General features: G+C 40.1%; 1 protein-coding gene and 1 long non-coding RNA gene across 2 annotated transcripts in view; both read right to left on the bottom strand.

Annotated features, from left to right (window-relative positions):
• The window catches only part of LOC107572394 (protocadherin Fat 2-like), a 161539-nt gene extending 156742 nt beyond the window's left edge, over positions 1–4797 (bottom strand). The window contains exon 1 of the mRNA XM_016258831.1: positions 3684–4797. Within this exon, the coding sequence (XP_016114317.1) occupies positions 3684–4665 (982 nt within the window). The 5' untranslated portion in view covers positions 4666–4797. The remainder of the gene's footprint in view (positions 1–3683) is intronic.
• Positions 4798–11158: 6361 nt separating this feature from the next.
• On the bottom strand, positions 11159–14378 carry LOC107572393 (uncharacterized). The gene is made up of 3 exons (XR_001607334.1): positions 14310–14378; positions 12512–12620; positions 11159–11215 (listed from the first exon to the last, which is right to left on the bottom strand). It is a non-coding gene; the product is annotated as an uncharacterized lncRNA (long non-coding RNA).
• Between the last annotated feature and the right edge of the window lie 7 nt (positions 14379–14385).

Raw genomic sequence — 14385 nt, 5'->3', positions numbered from 1 at the left:
AGAATGGGGCTCAGAATCTCCCTTGCAAAACACCTGCTTGCTGGTCTAATGAAAAAACTGTGGCTTCAGACACCTGGGTCATATTCCACGTGCAAGGATAATAGAAATGCGTGTGCATTGTCTGAAACTGCATATCTGCCACCTTAACGAAATAGACAACGCAAATGACTAAGAGCAGAGTGTTCTAGACCAGCTGCATGAGAGAGGGAAGAATAGGCTAGTGTCAATCTCTTTTCAATCTGAAAACTTGCACTGAATTACAAGGAGCTCGACTCCATCATGTCTAATTGAGAGAGAAAGAGGGCTTGAGCAAGACAGCCGATGACATCTCTAAAGTAAGATTACACTGCGCTGTTGAGATTGGGATTCGAAGTCTGTCATTGGTTTGCACACAAATACTGGCTCTGTACGCAAGCACACACAAACTATTTATCAGCATCCTCTGTGCACGGGTTAATTGATCCCACAGCACTGATAACACAAAGAATGGCAGCATCAGACGTGCTCTGACAAGAAAGCTGAAGGGTCATGAGGAAAAAGATGTAGGGGGAGGAAGAAATGTAGGGGGAACAGGAAGGAAAGACCCAGAAAAACAACTCAGACTGGACTGTTTGGTCAAATTACCCAGACTTGCTCAGTGATTCTACAGACGCAACACATCAGCATGCACATAAAAGGAAGATGCATGGAGTGATTTGTAGGAAGAGAGATGTCTGGAATAATTTACATTTATGAAGATTTATTAAGACACAGGCACATCAGTTATGTATACTTGCACTGTTAAATGCAAATGTAAAATCTAATCATTTAGATTCAAAATGTTGAACAGTGTTCAACATAAAAAAAAATGCTTAGCATTTTAGTCTTTATGTAAAAATTACATAGTATAAACCTGTTGATTGGTTAACAGCAAGTTTCCTTTATACATACGGTTAAAAATACACACGCTTTTTGCAAGTAAAAACTAAGAGTTTGGGGAGTTAATCTACGGAAAATAGTAAAAGGACATTCCCAGAAATCCCTGCCTGACATATCATGCATGATTTCATTTTATTTAAATAGTTTTGTATACGTTTTTGTAATCAGTAGCATACATTAGTGTGTTTTGGTGTTATATTTGTTCTATGAGTTAATGTTTATTGTATTAATTCAGTATCATGTGTTTTACCCGGATGGTGTTTTGGCTTTGTGTGTATTGGAGTTATGAACAGGCCACTTACGATTGTTATTTGCTAAAACACCTGTATCATCAAGGTAGTACTAGCCTAAATACATTTTAAGGTACAAATCTGATTCAGTAGATTGGTATATAAACATTACATATGTTTTAGTGATCTGGCAAAATTAGTTAAAATATTGTATAATGTTGCAAGTATTTTTTGGCTTATACAGGGTTTTATGAAGGTACATTTCATAAATGAGATGAAAAGATGAAAAGGTTGATAAGATGAAAAACAGTAAAAACAGGGAAAATATTATGTCGATATATTCTCTAGGCCTAAATGTACATTTCTAGGGAGCATACAATGAGTTCTATTAGTAACAATTTGAAAATACAACAGATCTTTATCACACTGCAAAAATGTAATGTACCTCTTTGTTTTTTTTGTCATTTTAAAATCAAGATACAGTGAGAAGCAAAATGACAGAAGATAACAAGTCTTGTTTTGTGTGAAACTGATTCAAATAAAGTTGAATTTACAACTAAAACAAGAACAAATCTGCCAGAATCTACTAAATTCAAATGAGGAAGACAAAAAAAAACAAGACTTCAACTGTCTTTATTTTTCATCCCAAGTAAATATATCTTGATTAGTGGTCGACCGATATATCGGCAGATACTTGGCATTTTTCAAATGTTTCAAAAGTTTTCTGTTTAACCGATGAAGAGGAGATCAAAGTATAGCTTTGAGGTTTTAAAGTTGCCTCAGAATGCTGTCGTCAATTGCTCTGCAAGGTTGTGGTTGTTTAAAGATTTTTGTTTTGCAGCGTATATGCCTAGAGATTTGTTCAAATGATAAATTATCACTTTGTGACTGGATTTTGCATCTTAATTTCAATAATGAATGATGTTCAGCTAATTCAAAAGACAATTTTGACTTCATTCTCTTAGGAAATATGATGTGTTCCATATATATATAAGAGCTTGATAGGGGAGGCAAATGCAATATCCAAAGCTAAAGAAGAGGAAAGATAAAAATATATTTAATACACAAGAAAAAAAATCCCCATCTTTTAAATACATGTGGTTACCTGAATGCTCATTACATCCAAAGAGCCACAGGCAAATGTGAGGTCAGCAGACGTTCTTCTCACTCCTGATTAAAACCAGCTGTTTGGCCTCATTGTTTGTGCTAAGCTTTCACAGAGGGCCGCACACCGCACAACATTCACAGACCTGCAAACATCCCCACATGCACAAACAAGCGCCCTTGAACATATGCTAGGAACACGAAGAAAAAAGCGGCTCCAGAGCCGCAGGTCCAGCAAGCAGAAAGTCCCTGATTAACAAACCAACACTAATTAAATCACAGACTGCTAAATCATGCCCGGTCAACTGCTCAAATATGAGCACATTCCACTAAACGCCTCATCTTCCCTGCAGTTTCCTCTAACTGCGCTGCCAGTCTTAAATCCCCAAAATGAGAAAGTGAATGAGATGGGATTACATAGCTAATGCAAGCAGATGAAGGAAAGTAGAGCACAATCTCCAACTCAAAAAGGATTAAATCACCCCAGATTCATGCCAAAAGTCAGCTTGATGTGCAGGGTTCACCTGCAACGCAAAGGACAAAATTACAGGTGAATACAGAAGTATGATATGCTTCTGTAAGAGGGCCCAAGTGAGTACCTTATATACCAAATTCCCTGCTTTTCGCCCTCAAACACACACACACACACACACACACAGAGAGATTTAAATATGCTGAACACTGACTGAATGACCCGTTTAAATGGAGAGGAATTATTTAAAGCCCAAGGTATGAGGGAAGAAAATCGTGATGTGATGAACAAAGTAACCCGCTGAAATTTAAAACTTGAGCTTAATTGTAAAACTGCTGCCAACCTGCAGTGATAAGTGCATGGCACTTTTTCTTGACAACTTTGAATTTAAACACCAATTAAGAAAATCCAGTTACATTCTCACAAAATTGAGTAGAAAATACCAAAATTATAGTCACAAGTCAAAGAGATGTAAAGATGCTGTTGATGTTGAAAACAAAGCATTTGTCATAATTCACAGTAAATCCTACGACAAGGTTTACAGTATACAAATATAAATTAAATTATCATTTTATGTTAAGTTTCTCCATTTGTCACCCAGGTGTGTATGAATATATTTCAGCATCACAGTGTTTCGTTCATGCAGCAGCGCACCCATGGTTTCATCTGCGCCTTGACACGTGTCAATTACACGCCGGCCTTTACCGCCGAGTGATAATTAAACTTTGATTCCTGTGAACTTTGTACATCTGTAATGAGGGAAGCTGCATATGACGTGCTCAGTCTGAGAGAAGAGGAGGAGGATTCGGGTACATGGAGGCGCGCGTAATTTTTTGGGGTGTTCAGGTGAAATCTGCCAGCACGCGCTGGAGACAGTGGCACGCACTGTACAGGTGGGAAAGGGACCGGGGCATATAGTCGTATTGCAGAGATATTTGGATTAGTCACGGCGCACTCACCTCGCTTATCTTGTACTTTTACAGTTATCTCCACTAGCGGCTGCGTCTCTCGGTCGAGCCGTCTTGATATAACCAAATCTCCGCTGTCCCGACTCACGGTGACGGGAGAGTTATCCGCGTCCGGGTGAATCAGCTCAAAACTGGCGGACTGAAACCTCACCGGGTGTAGATTCATTATGACGGAGCCGATACTCGCGTCTTCGGACACGGTGATAAGCACCGGCTCCGGCACGGAGCGGGACTTTCTCGAGAGTCCGTTATCGATCTGAGGAAGGGCTGGCCATTGGCGCGGACTTATCTCTACATCCATATTCTGACTGGTCCGAGCGGGCCAGCCGTGGTCTCGCGCAAACACGCTGAACTTTATGGGCTGCGCGAGACCCAGAATCGAGTCCACGAGGAGGATGTCGCCGGTTTTGGGCACCACATAGAAACTGCCGTTTCTAGGAAGCGCGTAGTATATGAGCTCGGCGTTTTTGCCGCTGTCGATGTCCTCCGCTTTCACCGTGTACACCACCGACCTCAGGGCCGTGGCGTCGTCCAAAGTTATTTTGACGTCTGCGTGTTGGAAAGTGGGCTCGTGGTCGTTCGTGTCGAGCACGTCCACTTTAACTGAAGCAACTTCGGCCACGACGCGCACGGCTGAAGCGCAGCTCTGACAGCACAGCGCCAGACTGAGGAGATACTCAGCGCGCTCCTCTCGATCGAGAACGTTAGAGGTTTTCAGCAATATGTGTCCTCGCTTGTGGTGCGCGAAGACCTGGAAATCTTCACTCCTGTCCCCCAGGAGTTTCAGGTGCATCCCGGACTTGGCGCACCATCGCTGCGGATCGATGCGCTTCACCGGGATACTCAGTCCGTTCACTTTTGAGCCAGGTGGAGAGTTCTCAAACACATGCCCGTGGAAGAAAGGTATTCGTTCGTCGGTCTTATTTCCCAGCACAAAAGTCACACAATATGGCAACAAAATAGTCCAAAACATGATTGTAAGTTTACAGCACTCTTCCTTTTCTCAAGCGACAGTGTTCATGGTGCGTGAATTCGCTCCTCGTTCATTGAACGGTGATCCTCCAGAGTCTGAGCAGCACAACTTTCCCTCCGTCGCCTCGCGATTTCAGCAGCGATCTGCTCGGGCGCGCTTGAGCTCGCGGAGTTTCAGAGAGCAGCACTAGTGTGATGGACAGCGCCACACGCGAGGGGCGGGGCTTTGGACAAGTCAGGGATTCCTCTAGGGCAGTGGTTCCCAATCTTGGTCCTGGAGAACGTCGCCTCGCGATTTCAGCAGCGATCTGCTCGGGCGCGCTTGAGCTCGCGGAGTTTCAGAGAGCAGCACTAGTGTGATGGACAGCGCCACGCGCGAGGGGCGGGGCTTTGGACAAGTCAGGGATTCCTCTAGGGCAGTGGTTCCCAATCTTGGTCCTGGAGAACCCCCCAACACTGCACATTTTAGATGTCTCCCTATGTAAACACACCTGATTCAACTCATCAGCTCATTAGTGAAGACTCCAAGACCTCAAATGTGAGTGTCATATAAGAGAGACACCAAAGACGTGCAGTGTTGGGGGTTCTCGAGGATTGGGAACCACTGCTCTAGGGGACTCTTTCCTATAGGATTGAGTATTTATTTGGCTTAAGCAACTTGTGTGTGTGGGGGGGGGGGTTAGGCTACAAAGTGCACGACGGACGGTTATAGCAGACGATGCTCATGCACAGGAAAGTGAAATAATCCTGGTCAATGACAAATTTATATGTGGCTTTCATAACGTTAATCTGCACTACAGTACTTTAGGACACACTGACCGAATTTATGCTCCTCATATGTATAATGTATGTCAACCTATAAATCACTATTGGGAAGGCACATACAGGTTAATCGCAATAAAAGTTGTTATATTCATATTAGATATAATTTGCATTGTGATATAATGTTAGATGTTTTAGTTTTACTTTATTTCAGACCAAACAAGTTATGTAACTCCCATAGAATATAAATCCTCAGGAATGCAGCAGCATTCCAACACCACTGCTCAAGTGTTGTACTGTAAGTATGGTTTTAGATAGACAGAACAATCTGTTACATTATAGGCTAAGTGACAGGGGGAAAAACTGTACAGAAACTAAAGAAAATTTGTGAGGAACATGCGAGCAAATGTCAAGTCCATTCAAGTCAATTTTAAAAAGCACTACACAAATATTGTTTCAATGCAGCTTTACAGAAATCATGCTTCTGACCCTTCAGTGAATAAACCAAAAGCAAGTGTGCGATAGAAAAAAAAGGTGCAAAAACAAAATGACTTGAAATGAGTTGTTTGCTGACACATATTGTCTTGCATATCATAGTTTAATTTATTCAGTAAATATATGACTAACATTACACATACAGAGGAACTAGATACTGTATAATAGATAATACGGCATATATACTGTACATGTAATAAATAATGCTATCTCCATCTTTTTTTTTTCTTTTCCTATCGCACACTTGCTTTTTGGTTTATTCTAAATGGTTAAAAGCATGATTTCTGTAAAGCTGCATTGAAACAATATTTTTTAAAATTGAATTGAAAGAACTTGACATGTCTTCACATTCTGTACTCTGAACATGATACTGCATGAATTAGTTGGAAAACTATTTTTAAATGCCGTCTTGTTCAAATAATAGCCTTGAAATGTTAGTGCCGGCTGATGCTTTATGCATTTGATTTTAAAAAGACTAAACATGCTGTTGGTTTTAAAATACATATTTACACGCAGCCGTTTTGGCTTTGGTACTATTGCTAGAATTCTAAAATGTGAAAACTAGTAAGGTAAAATAATAAGGCTCAATTTGACACCTAATCGATTAACTTATGTTAGCATACAGTATAGAACCTTACTAGACCAACAGTAATGATAAAGAATGGGTGTTAAAGGAACAGTTCACCCAAAAATGAAAATTTGCTAAAAATTTACTTACCCTTAGGTCATCCAAGATGTAGATGTGTTTGTTTCTTCATCAGAACGGATATGGAGAAATTTAGCATTACATCACCTCCTCACCAATGAATTCTTTGAAGTGAATGGGTGCCGTCAGAATGTGAGTCCAAATAGCAGATAAAACAACCACAATAACCTACAAACAGCTTCTGGCCAAAATATGAGTACCCTGATGTCTTCTAACTTCAAAATACATATTTTTGTTTAGATGTATATTTAAACAATATTTGTTTAGAACCGTTTTGGACTGATTTGCCTGAACTATATATATTTCCCTCCTGATTCAGATGAGACAACTTTTTCAATGAAGAAATATGGATAGAAGACTCATATTTTAGCCAGAAGCAATAGTTTGAAGTTAAAAATGTCTTAGATATAGATTTGTTTATTATACAAATGCAGCTTTTCAAGATGATAATTGATGGACTGGAGTTGTGTGGATTATTTGTGAATTACTGTGATGTTTTTAATCAGCTGTTTGGATTCTCATTCCGATGGCACCCATTCAGAAAAAACTCATCTTGGATGCCTGAGGCGGGTGAGTAGATTTCCAGCAAATTTTAATTTTTGGGTCAATTATTCTTTTAAGATTGAATAAAGGTCAGTCGACCAAGATGTAACTTTATATTTCTGACGGAGGTAATTAATTCTAAAGAAACAAACAGCCCTATGGGAAGTAGTGACCCAATGCAATGACGTTGGTCTCAAACGATATGCCTCACCGGCCCCTCCAGAAACTACAACAACAAGTTGCGGAGGAGCTGTTAATTGCCTTGTGCAGCGTCCTTTTTAATACACATTGATTTTTTTCTTCCCTCCCTGCTGCGTTAGGCTAGAGGCGATCTGTCTGCGGTGGTCTGCATTCAAATTTCAATTAGAGATTTATCTCCTCAATTGCTCTGTAATAATATTAACCTGGCCCGACACTAAAGAAGGTGGCTGTTATGAACGACACAAGCCCACAACACGCTTCTCATCAACGACAGACACATGTCCCTCGTGGTGGCTCTAGATAAGCAAAGAAAAACAACCAGTGGGATCAATGCAAAAACATTCGATTTAGAGTTGGAAACATGCCATTTAGACTTCACAGCAAACACAATTTACCAATAGACAGAGCTGTAAATTGCATTAGTGCAAATATGGCATTCAGCAGTGTAGTGTTGGGTCACCTGACATGCATATCTGCATTTTAATAAACGATTGATGCTCTGAGAAATGACCGGGGAGAAAACCCTAATTTGATGTGGGCTGGATATATAGAAGGAACATTAATACTTTAATAACTTAATTTATTTTAATGGGCTAATTAGCTAGTCGCATCCCACTTCATTAAGAGGTTTCACTCTTGACTGAAGTTCGACTTGATTGAGGAAGTTGCTTCACAAAAGATTTTTTACTTAAGCATACCGTTTTGAATATGCTCTGAATATGTCTATACACTACACTGATGTTGATAAATCACCGTGTGACGGGAATGAAGTTTAATGGCAGGAAAGCAATATGGTCTGCAATGCAGAGATGTCACCAAAGAGAGAGTGAATGCTTGAAATTGAGAACAGCGAGAGATGTGTCTCTCCAAAGCTGTATGGAGGAGTATAAAAGAGAGAGACGGACATGCAGAAAGAGATACTGAGAAAGAAAAGTGCTGAAATTTCTTCACAAGTTTTCTTTCTACCTCTCCATCACTGTCACTCACACACAGTCTCTCACACAACACACATGCATAAACTGAAAACACAGAAAAATGTGCTAAAAGAAAAAAGTTTTTGTTTTGTAGCGCTTTTTCCCAGTAATTATCTGCACGGGCTGACTTTTTGGAAACCTTGCCAAAGCTCAGTGAACTGGGAGGGTCAGCACATCTTTTGCGATATACAGATGTGAGAAACTATATGGTATTTTAATGGTAATGGTTAAGCCTGACAGGTCCACATACTCTGAAGCCTCCAGCGTTCTTCAAGCTGGTTCACTGAACTCCATTATAAGTGGATCAGTGGAAAGTCTAACGGTCAAGCAAGGGCAAATGCAACCACTTCTGTTTTCTGTGAGTGCACATGTACTTTTTTACTTTCTCTTTATCTTTTAAACTAAAAAAAATATATTTAAAAAGTTTGTCCTCTGAAAAACCAAATGTGCATAGCAGCGGAACATGTTTTGAAATAGTTTTTAATAGTCAAGGGAGTGAGTGGAGCACAAGACCCATGAACATATGGGACATAATTTGTGGGCATCATAATGAAATTTCAATATGGCACGCTAACCAAAATGCTGGGAAACACGGAGCGGAGAACGAGCCAAATTAAACATTCTTGGCTCTGAAAATAAAAAAATCTTCGCAATTTAACGTCACAAAGGCCTTATGATGACCCTCACCAAATTTGAAGATGATCCGATTAAAACTGTAGGAGGAGTTCGTCAAAGTACGAGGCCTGGAAATGTCAAAAACTGCACAAAAATTGTACAGTAAATTCAAAATAACGTACATCCTGTTGGGTTTTGGGTTTTGTACCAAGATACTTTTTTGTAGGTAATGGTGTGTTACGCATGTGTACCGATTTTCGTACATGTACGTGAAACGTAGCTCGAGGGGCACTTCGTTGAAATATTATAGGTGGCGCTATCGAGCCATTTTGCCACGCCCAATTCTGAAACCCATATCAGATGTAAATTTTCGCCAGTTCTGATGTGTGTACAAAGTTTCATGAGTTTTGGAGCATGTTTAGGCCCTCAAAAATGCGATTCACTTTGGAGAAGAAGAAGAAGAAGCGGAAGAATAATAAGAAACGGAGCAATTCCAATAGGGTCCTCACACCATCGGTGCTCGGGCCCTAACAAGAGACCCATGATTAAAGAGGAGCGGGCAGAGGTAGGATCAGAGGGCGAGGGACATCAAATTCCCCTGTGTTTTATGTGAGGACAGTGCCCATGTTTTGGCTGCTTCATTTCTTGGCCAATAAGCAAAGTGTCTAAATCTTATCCACTCTCTTCCCCATTCCTTTCTGCTGAACTAAAGATAAGTGGTGCTGAAGTGGAGAGCCACAGAGGAGGTTGCGGGTTCCTTATGGAGCTCCCTGCTGGCTGGACATACAGTGAGGCTTAAGTCTGCTTAGAGTTCAAGTTCAATAGCCAAGATGCAAGGCTGAGTTGTTAGGATGTCTGGCTGAAGGTATCTGCAGTCTTTGAAGGATCTAAATGACCTTAAATCTGATTCAGCTTATTCCCTTACACCCCACAGGATGAGTCACTGAGACTGAATTATATACTGTATATATATATATATATATATATCATTTTTTTAAAAATAAAGAACACAGATGTTCACAAGGCTGCATGAGTGAAAAATACAGTAAAAATAAAATTTAAAATGGCCATTTCTATTTTAATATATTTTAAAATGTAATTTATTCCTGTGATGTCAAAAGCTGAATTGTCAGCACCCATTACTTCGGTCTTCAGTGTCACATGATCCTTCAGAAATCAGTCTGTTTGGCGGTCAAAAAAATGCATTTACATTTCTTAATTTATTCTAAAGACAGTTGTGTTGCCTCATATTTCCTTAAAAAGTCTGGGATACTTTTAACTTGAAGTTTAGTTTAGTTTAACGGTCCAGAAGAAACTCTGCAAATGACTGAAAAACATTCCGTCAAATTCTTCCATTTTGTAATAACACTGCCAGTGTTTATTCTTGTTTTACCCTGTTGTCTGTCTCTGTGTATTTTTGCTTGCACTTATGTATAGAATCTACATTTATTTTTCCACACAGGCTAAACACCCTCTGGCTCAGCCTGCTACAGCAGCCAAGGTCCAAACTGATTTCAGTCAGACTGAAGCAATAATTCGTTTTTTTAATATTGAATAAATTTAAAACTAAAATAGCCCACAGCATTGTACTGTATGGTAACTTCAAAAGACGCATGGTGTGCATTGTGAATGAATTCTTCAAATATTCAATTACACTTGTGTCATATTTACTTAGACATTTAACTTTGCATGTAAATGTACTTATAGAGACTTGGGCCAATAAGTAACCACTCAGAATACTCTAGCAATCACTCAGAACATCTTATAAACACCCTGGCAACCATCAACATCATCTTAACATCATGGAGGTGTAACGAATAGTCCACTGAACGCGAGTTGTGATGAACCCAAGTGCAGCTTCAAGGTGAAATACCAAATACAAACAAAGACTTGACTTGAATAGACTTGGCATGAACAGACTTGAACAGACGTGACTTGGCATGAACAGGCATGATCAGACTTGACTTGACATGAACAGAAACAAACTCACCAACATCAGGTTACACAGTTCAATACTTGACCCAGGACAAAGGCAACATGAGGGCTATTTATATCACAAAAATACAGGTCGCGTGACAAGAACCAACCAATGAGAGACAAGTCACATGACTAATACAACCAATAGGCGCGTTTGACTTCATGCAGCACTGTGCAGATTGATCGTAATAGGCTTGTTCGAGATGAACTCCAGTTGTGGAGTGCTTTCCGTATTGTGCTGAACCAACGTCATTCATGGCAGACCACACGATTTTTGCCTTTATTGTAGCAGAAGAAGTGGATGCAATTGAAATCCCATGTTTTTGCATGAAAATCTTTATGGACAGCAAAAGGTGTTATTGAAATAGTCTTAAGTATCAATATCGGTAATACAGGAACTTGTCTAAGAAAAATACGCAACATGTTGTCCTTGTCATTGCAGAATCTGGCCAATGAGAATAAAGTGTGATCATCAAGGCTTTCGCAGCCGATTTTGAACAACTGCAGCGCCTGACCTAGGCAGCTGGTCTCATTTTACTCTCACGGTACTTTGACGGCACATGTGATCAAATTTTCTAACCAGAATGCATTGCTTTTGTCAGGCGGCAGCTGATCTTTATGGCACTGCATGAAGTCGAACAAGCCTAATCTGACTTGAAGCATTGCAAGCCGGTTAGAAATTTTGTCCGACTTGAGACGGTGCCAACGCCACGTCACTGTCACATGTGGCATCAAAGTACCGCGAGAGTGTTTTGAGAGCAGCCGGCTGACTCACCCTGCGTTCCATTCGGAAGGGCTCATTCCTATGCCCTAATCCCTTCAAAGGGTTTACCCTCCGGAGTGAGAGCTTCGAAGGGTTGAAGGGTGTAGGAGACCAAACAACTGTTTCTTGAAGTGCCCTTCTGCGTCATCTTCACGTGCCCACACGGAGGCACCGTCATCATGCAAAGAATCTGCGCAAAGGATCATGGGAGCCCGAAGTGTCCATCAGTTGTACCCTTCGAAATCCTTCATTCCAAAGGGCCCTTTGAAGTGGCCAGTTTTGAGCACTTTGGTTTGGAACGACCCTTCAATATGGCGGCCATGATTGTTTTCACTCCGAAGTGCCCTTCGGAGGGCGATATATCCCATTTGGAACGCACCGTCAGCCGCCACAGTTTCTCCAGAGCAGCTGCATGAGCGCTGATGACGACACAGCTGCTTCACGATTGGCCAGATTCCCCAGCATTACAACAATTACGAGTTTTTCGGGTTTATTCTAAATTTTTCAATTCCAATAGGCCTAATGGTCACAAAAAATGTTTTTTTTTACTGTAGTCGAAATGTCATATTGAGTCACGTTTATCATAAAACACTGATGAAAGCAAATATACACCCACTTTATTAGTATTTAAATTGTACATATTTACATTGAACTTTATTCTTGAACAGATGGCGATGTATTAAGCAGTATATAATCAGTATATCTGTTGCTCATGAAAACGTTTCTGAAACGTCTGTGTATTTGACAAATATGGCATTTAATTAACTTCATCTGTGATAGAGTATGCAAACACCGTGCAAGCGTCACTAACGAGAGCAAAAATTGTCCGGCTTGACAGCTCTGTTTTCAACTCCACCCCCGACTGCAAACTGCTACTCTCGTTGACTGCCATCTGTAGCCATGGTTCAAGTCGAACGCACCTAATAAGAACATGACACATGAACCAAAGAACCAATAGCAGGATAACAAGAGGGCAAGGAAATCACATGACTAGACAGGAACCATGACAAAACTCCAAAATAAAAGAAATGAAAACATGAACATGAAACAAAACCCAGAAACCCACGTTACAGGAGGCCTGTTCTGAAAGGTCAAAAACAGCTTTTTTTTCAGAAAATGTCTCATCTTACACTTAGTTCTGTGCAGATCCATGGCATATAATATAATAATAAAATAAAAAGTCAGAAAAAAAAACATTCAGTGTAGAAGTACAGCAAAGAAAATGAAGCAAACCAAACATGAGTAGGCTCCCTCATAACCAGCAATACACATATTCACACAGAATTTTGCTTCAGCAGGCCACTTCCGTCCAAATCATTAAAAATCCAGAGTACTGAGATGGACATTTTAAAATGTCACCACTCATAATAATAAGTATTTTAGAATTGTTGCCACAGTCACTGTTGCTATTCTGCCTAGACCAATTTATCTACAATCCATTCTAAAACTCGGACAAGCAAAAGATGAACAAAAAACAAGGGCTATTTTATACAACAGAACACCAAATAAATCGTCTTACTTGTTCATCCATCATATAAAAGAGGCGGACTGCTACTCCACTAGCCTTGTCTGCAGACAAAGTGTAATGTGTCAACACATTGTGCCCGATTTCATTACTTCATAGGCAAGTGTTGCATACGCAGTGTTACTGTGTCCTATTAATTAGGCCAAACTTGCTACGGTGAATGAAGTGAGATTTCGTGTGCACATGGTTGTTGTGTGACTGAATACAGCATGACCACAAATATACAACCCAGGTTAATTGGAAATAAGTGACTGCCTACATTTCTGCATAACTGCAAAAATTTACAGATTAATTCAATTCGCTGCATTTTCCAGGTGAAATGAACATTAGAGGCAGTAAAACACCAAAAACTTTTGTTCCTTTTCACACAAATTAAGATTACAGAAGCAAAATATTGATTAATAAAGACTTTTGCACAGTTCCTTGCACCATACTATGTTACGATTTGTTTATAAACAAATACATTTTAATGTTTGCATCACATAATCAGCTCCTTATCTGTCTTTTTTGACATTGTAAAATTGCTCAGTAGCTCACCTGGTATAGCGTTGCACTTCCATGTGGAGCACTTGGGTACAAGTCCCTGAAACATGAGTCACGAGTCATCTACGAGCTCAAAGCCTTGTAGATGGAAGATAAAATGGCATGTGTTTTTATCTCACATTTGCTTTTTCTCACAATATCAATATGGTTTAGGGTAAAGTTTAGTGTATAGGTGGTACGTTCCTTTCAACGTGATAGAGCATTATTCTTTTAGTGGCACTCACCAGAAATGTAAACTGGCGTGATACGTACAATCAAACGAATGTAATAAAACATTGCTGCAGTCATGTTTAACTGTTTCAAAGAAAATTTAAATACTATATACGGACAGATACAGGACATTTCGCTTCGAAATTGCTACATGCAGCATAATATCACTTTGCAACCATTTTGTACTCATAGGCCTGTTCTCTTCATGACAAGTGTGATGTATCATTTGAAAAGTGCAGTGAAATGTATCAGGAGCAACATATTTCAGGTTCTGCAGAAATGTAGCTACAGTAACATTCCCAATGAGCCTGGACTGCAACTGTGCACACACCTGAGTGGAGCATTTGACTGCATCATGTCCGTCCTTCCTCCCTTCCTTTAAACGATGTGGAGCAAGAGTCTTGAAG

This window comes from Sinocyclocheilus grahami, unplaced genomic scaffold (assembly GCF_001515645.1).
Source record: "Sinocyclocheilus grahami isolate Dianchi unplaced genomic scaffold, SAMN03320097.WGS_v1.1 scaffold1744.1, whole genome shotgun sequence".
NCBI classification, from domain to species: Eukaryota; Metazoa; Chordata; class Actinopteri; order Cypriniformes; family Cyprinidae; genus Sinocyclocheilus; species Sinocyclocheilus grahami.
The sequence above is the reverse complement of the archived record's forward strand: the minus strand, read 5'-3'. Positions and strand labels throughout refer to the sequence as shown.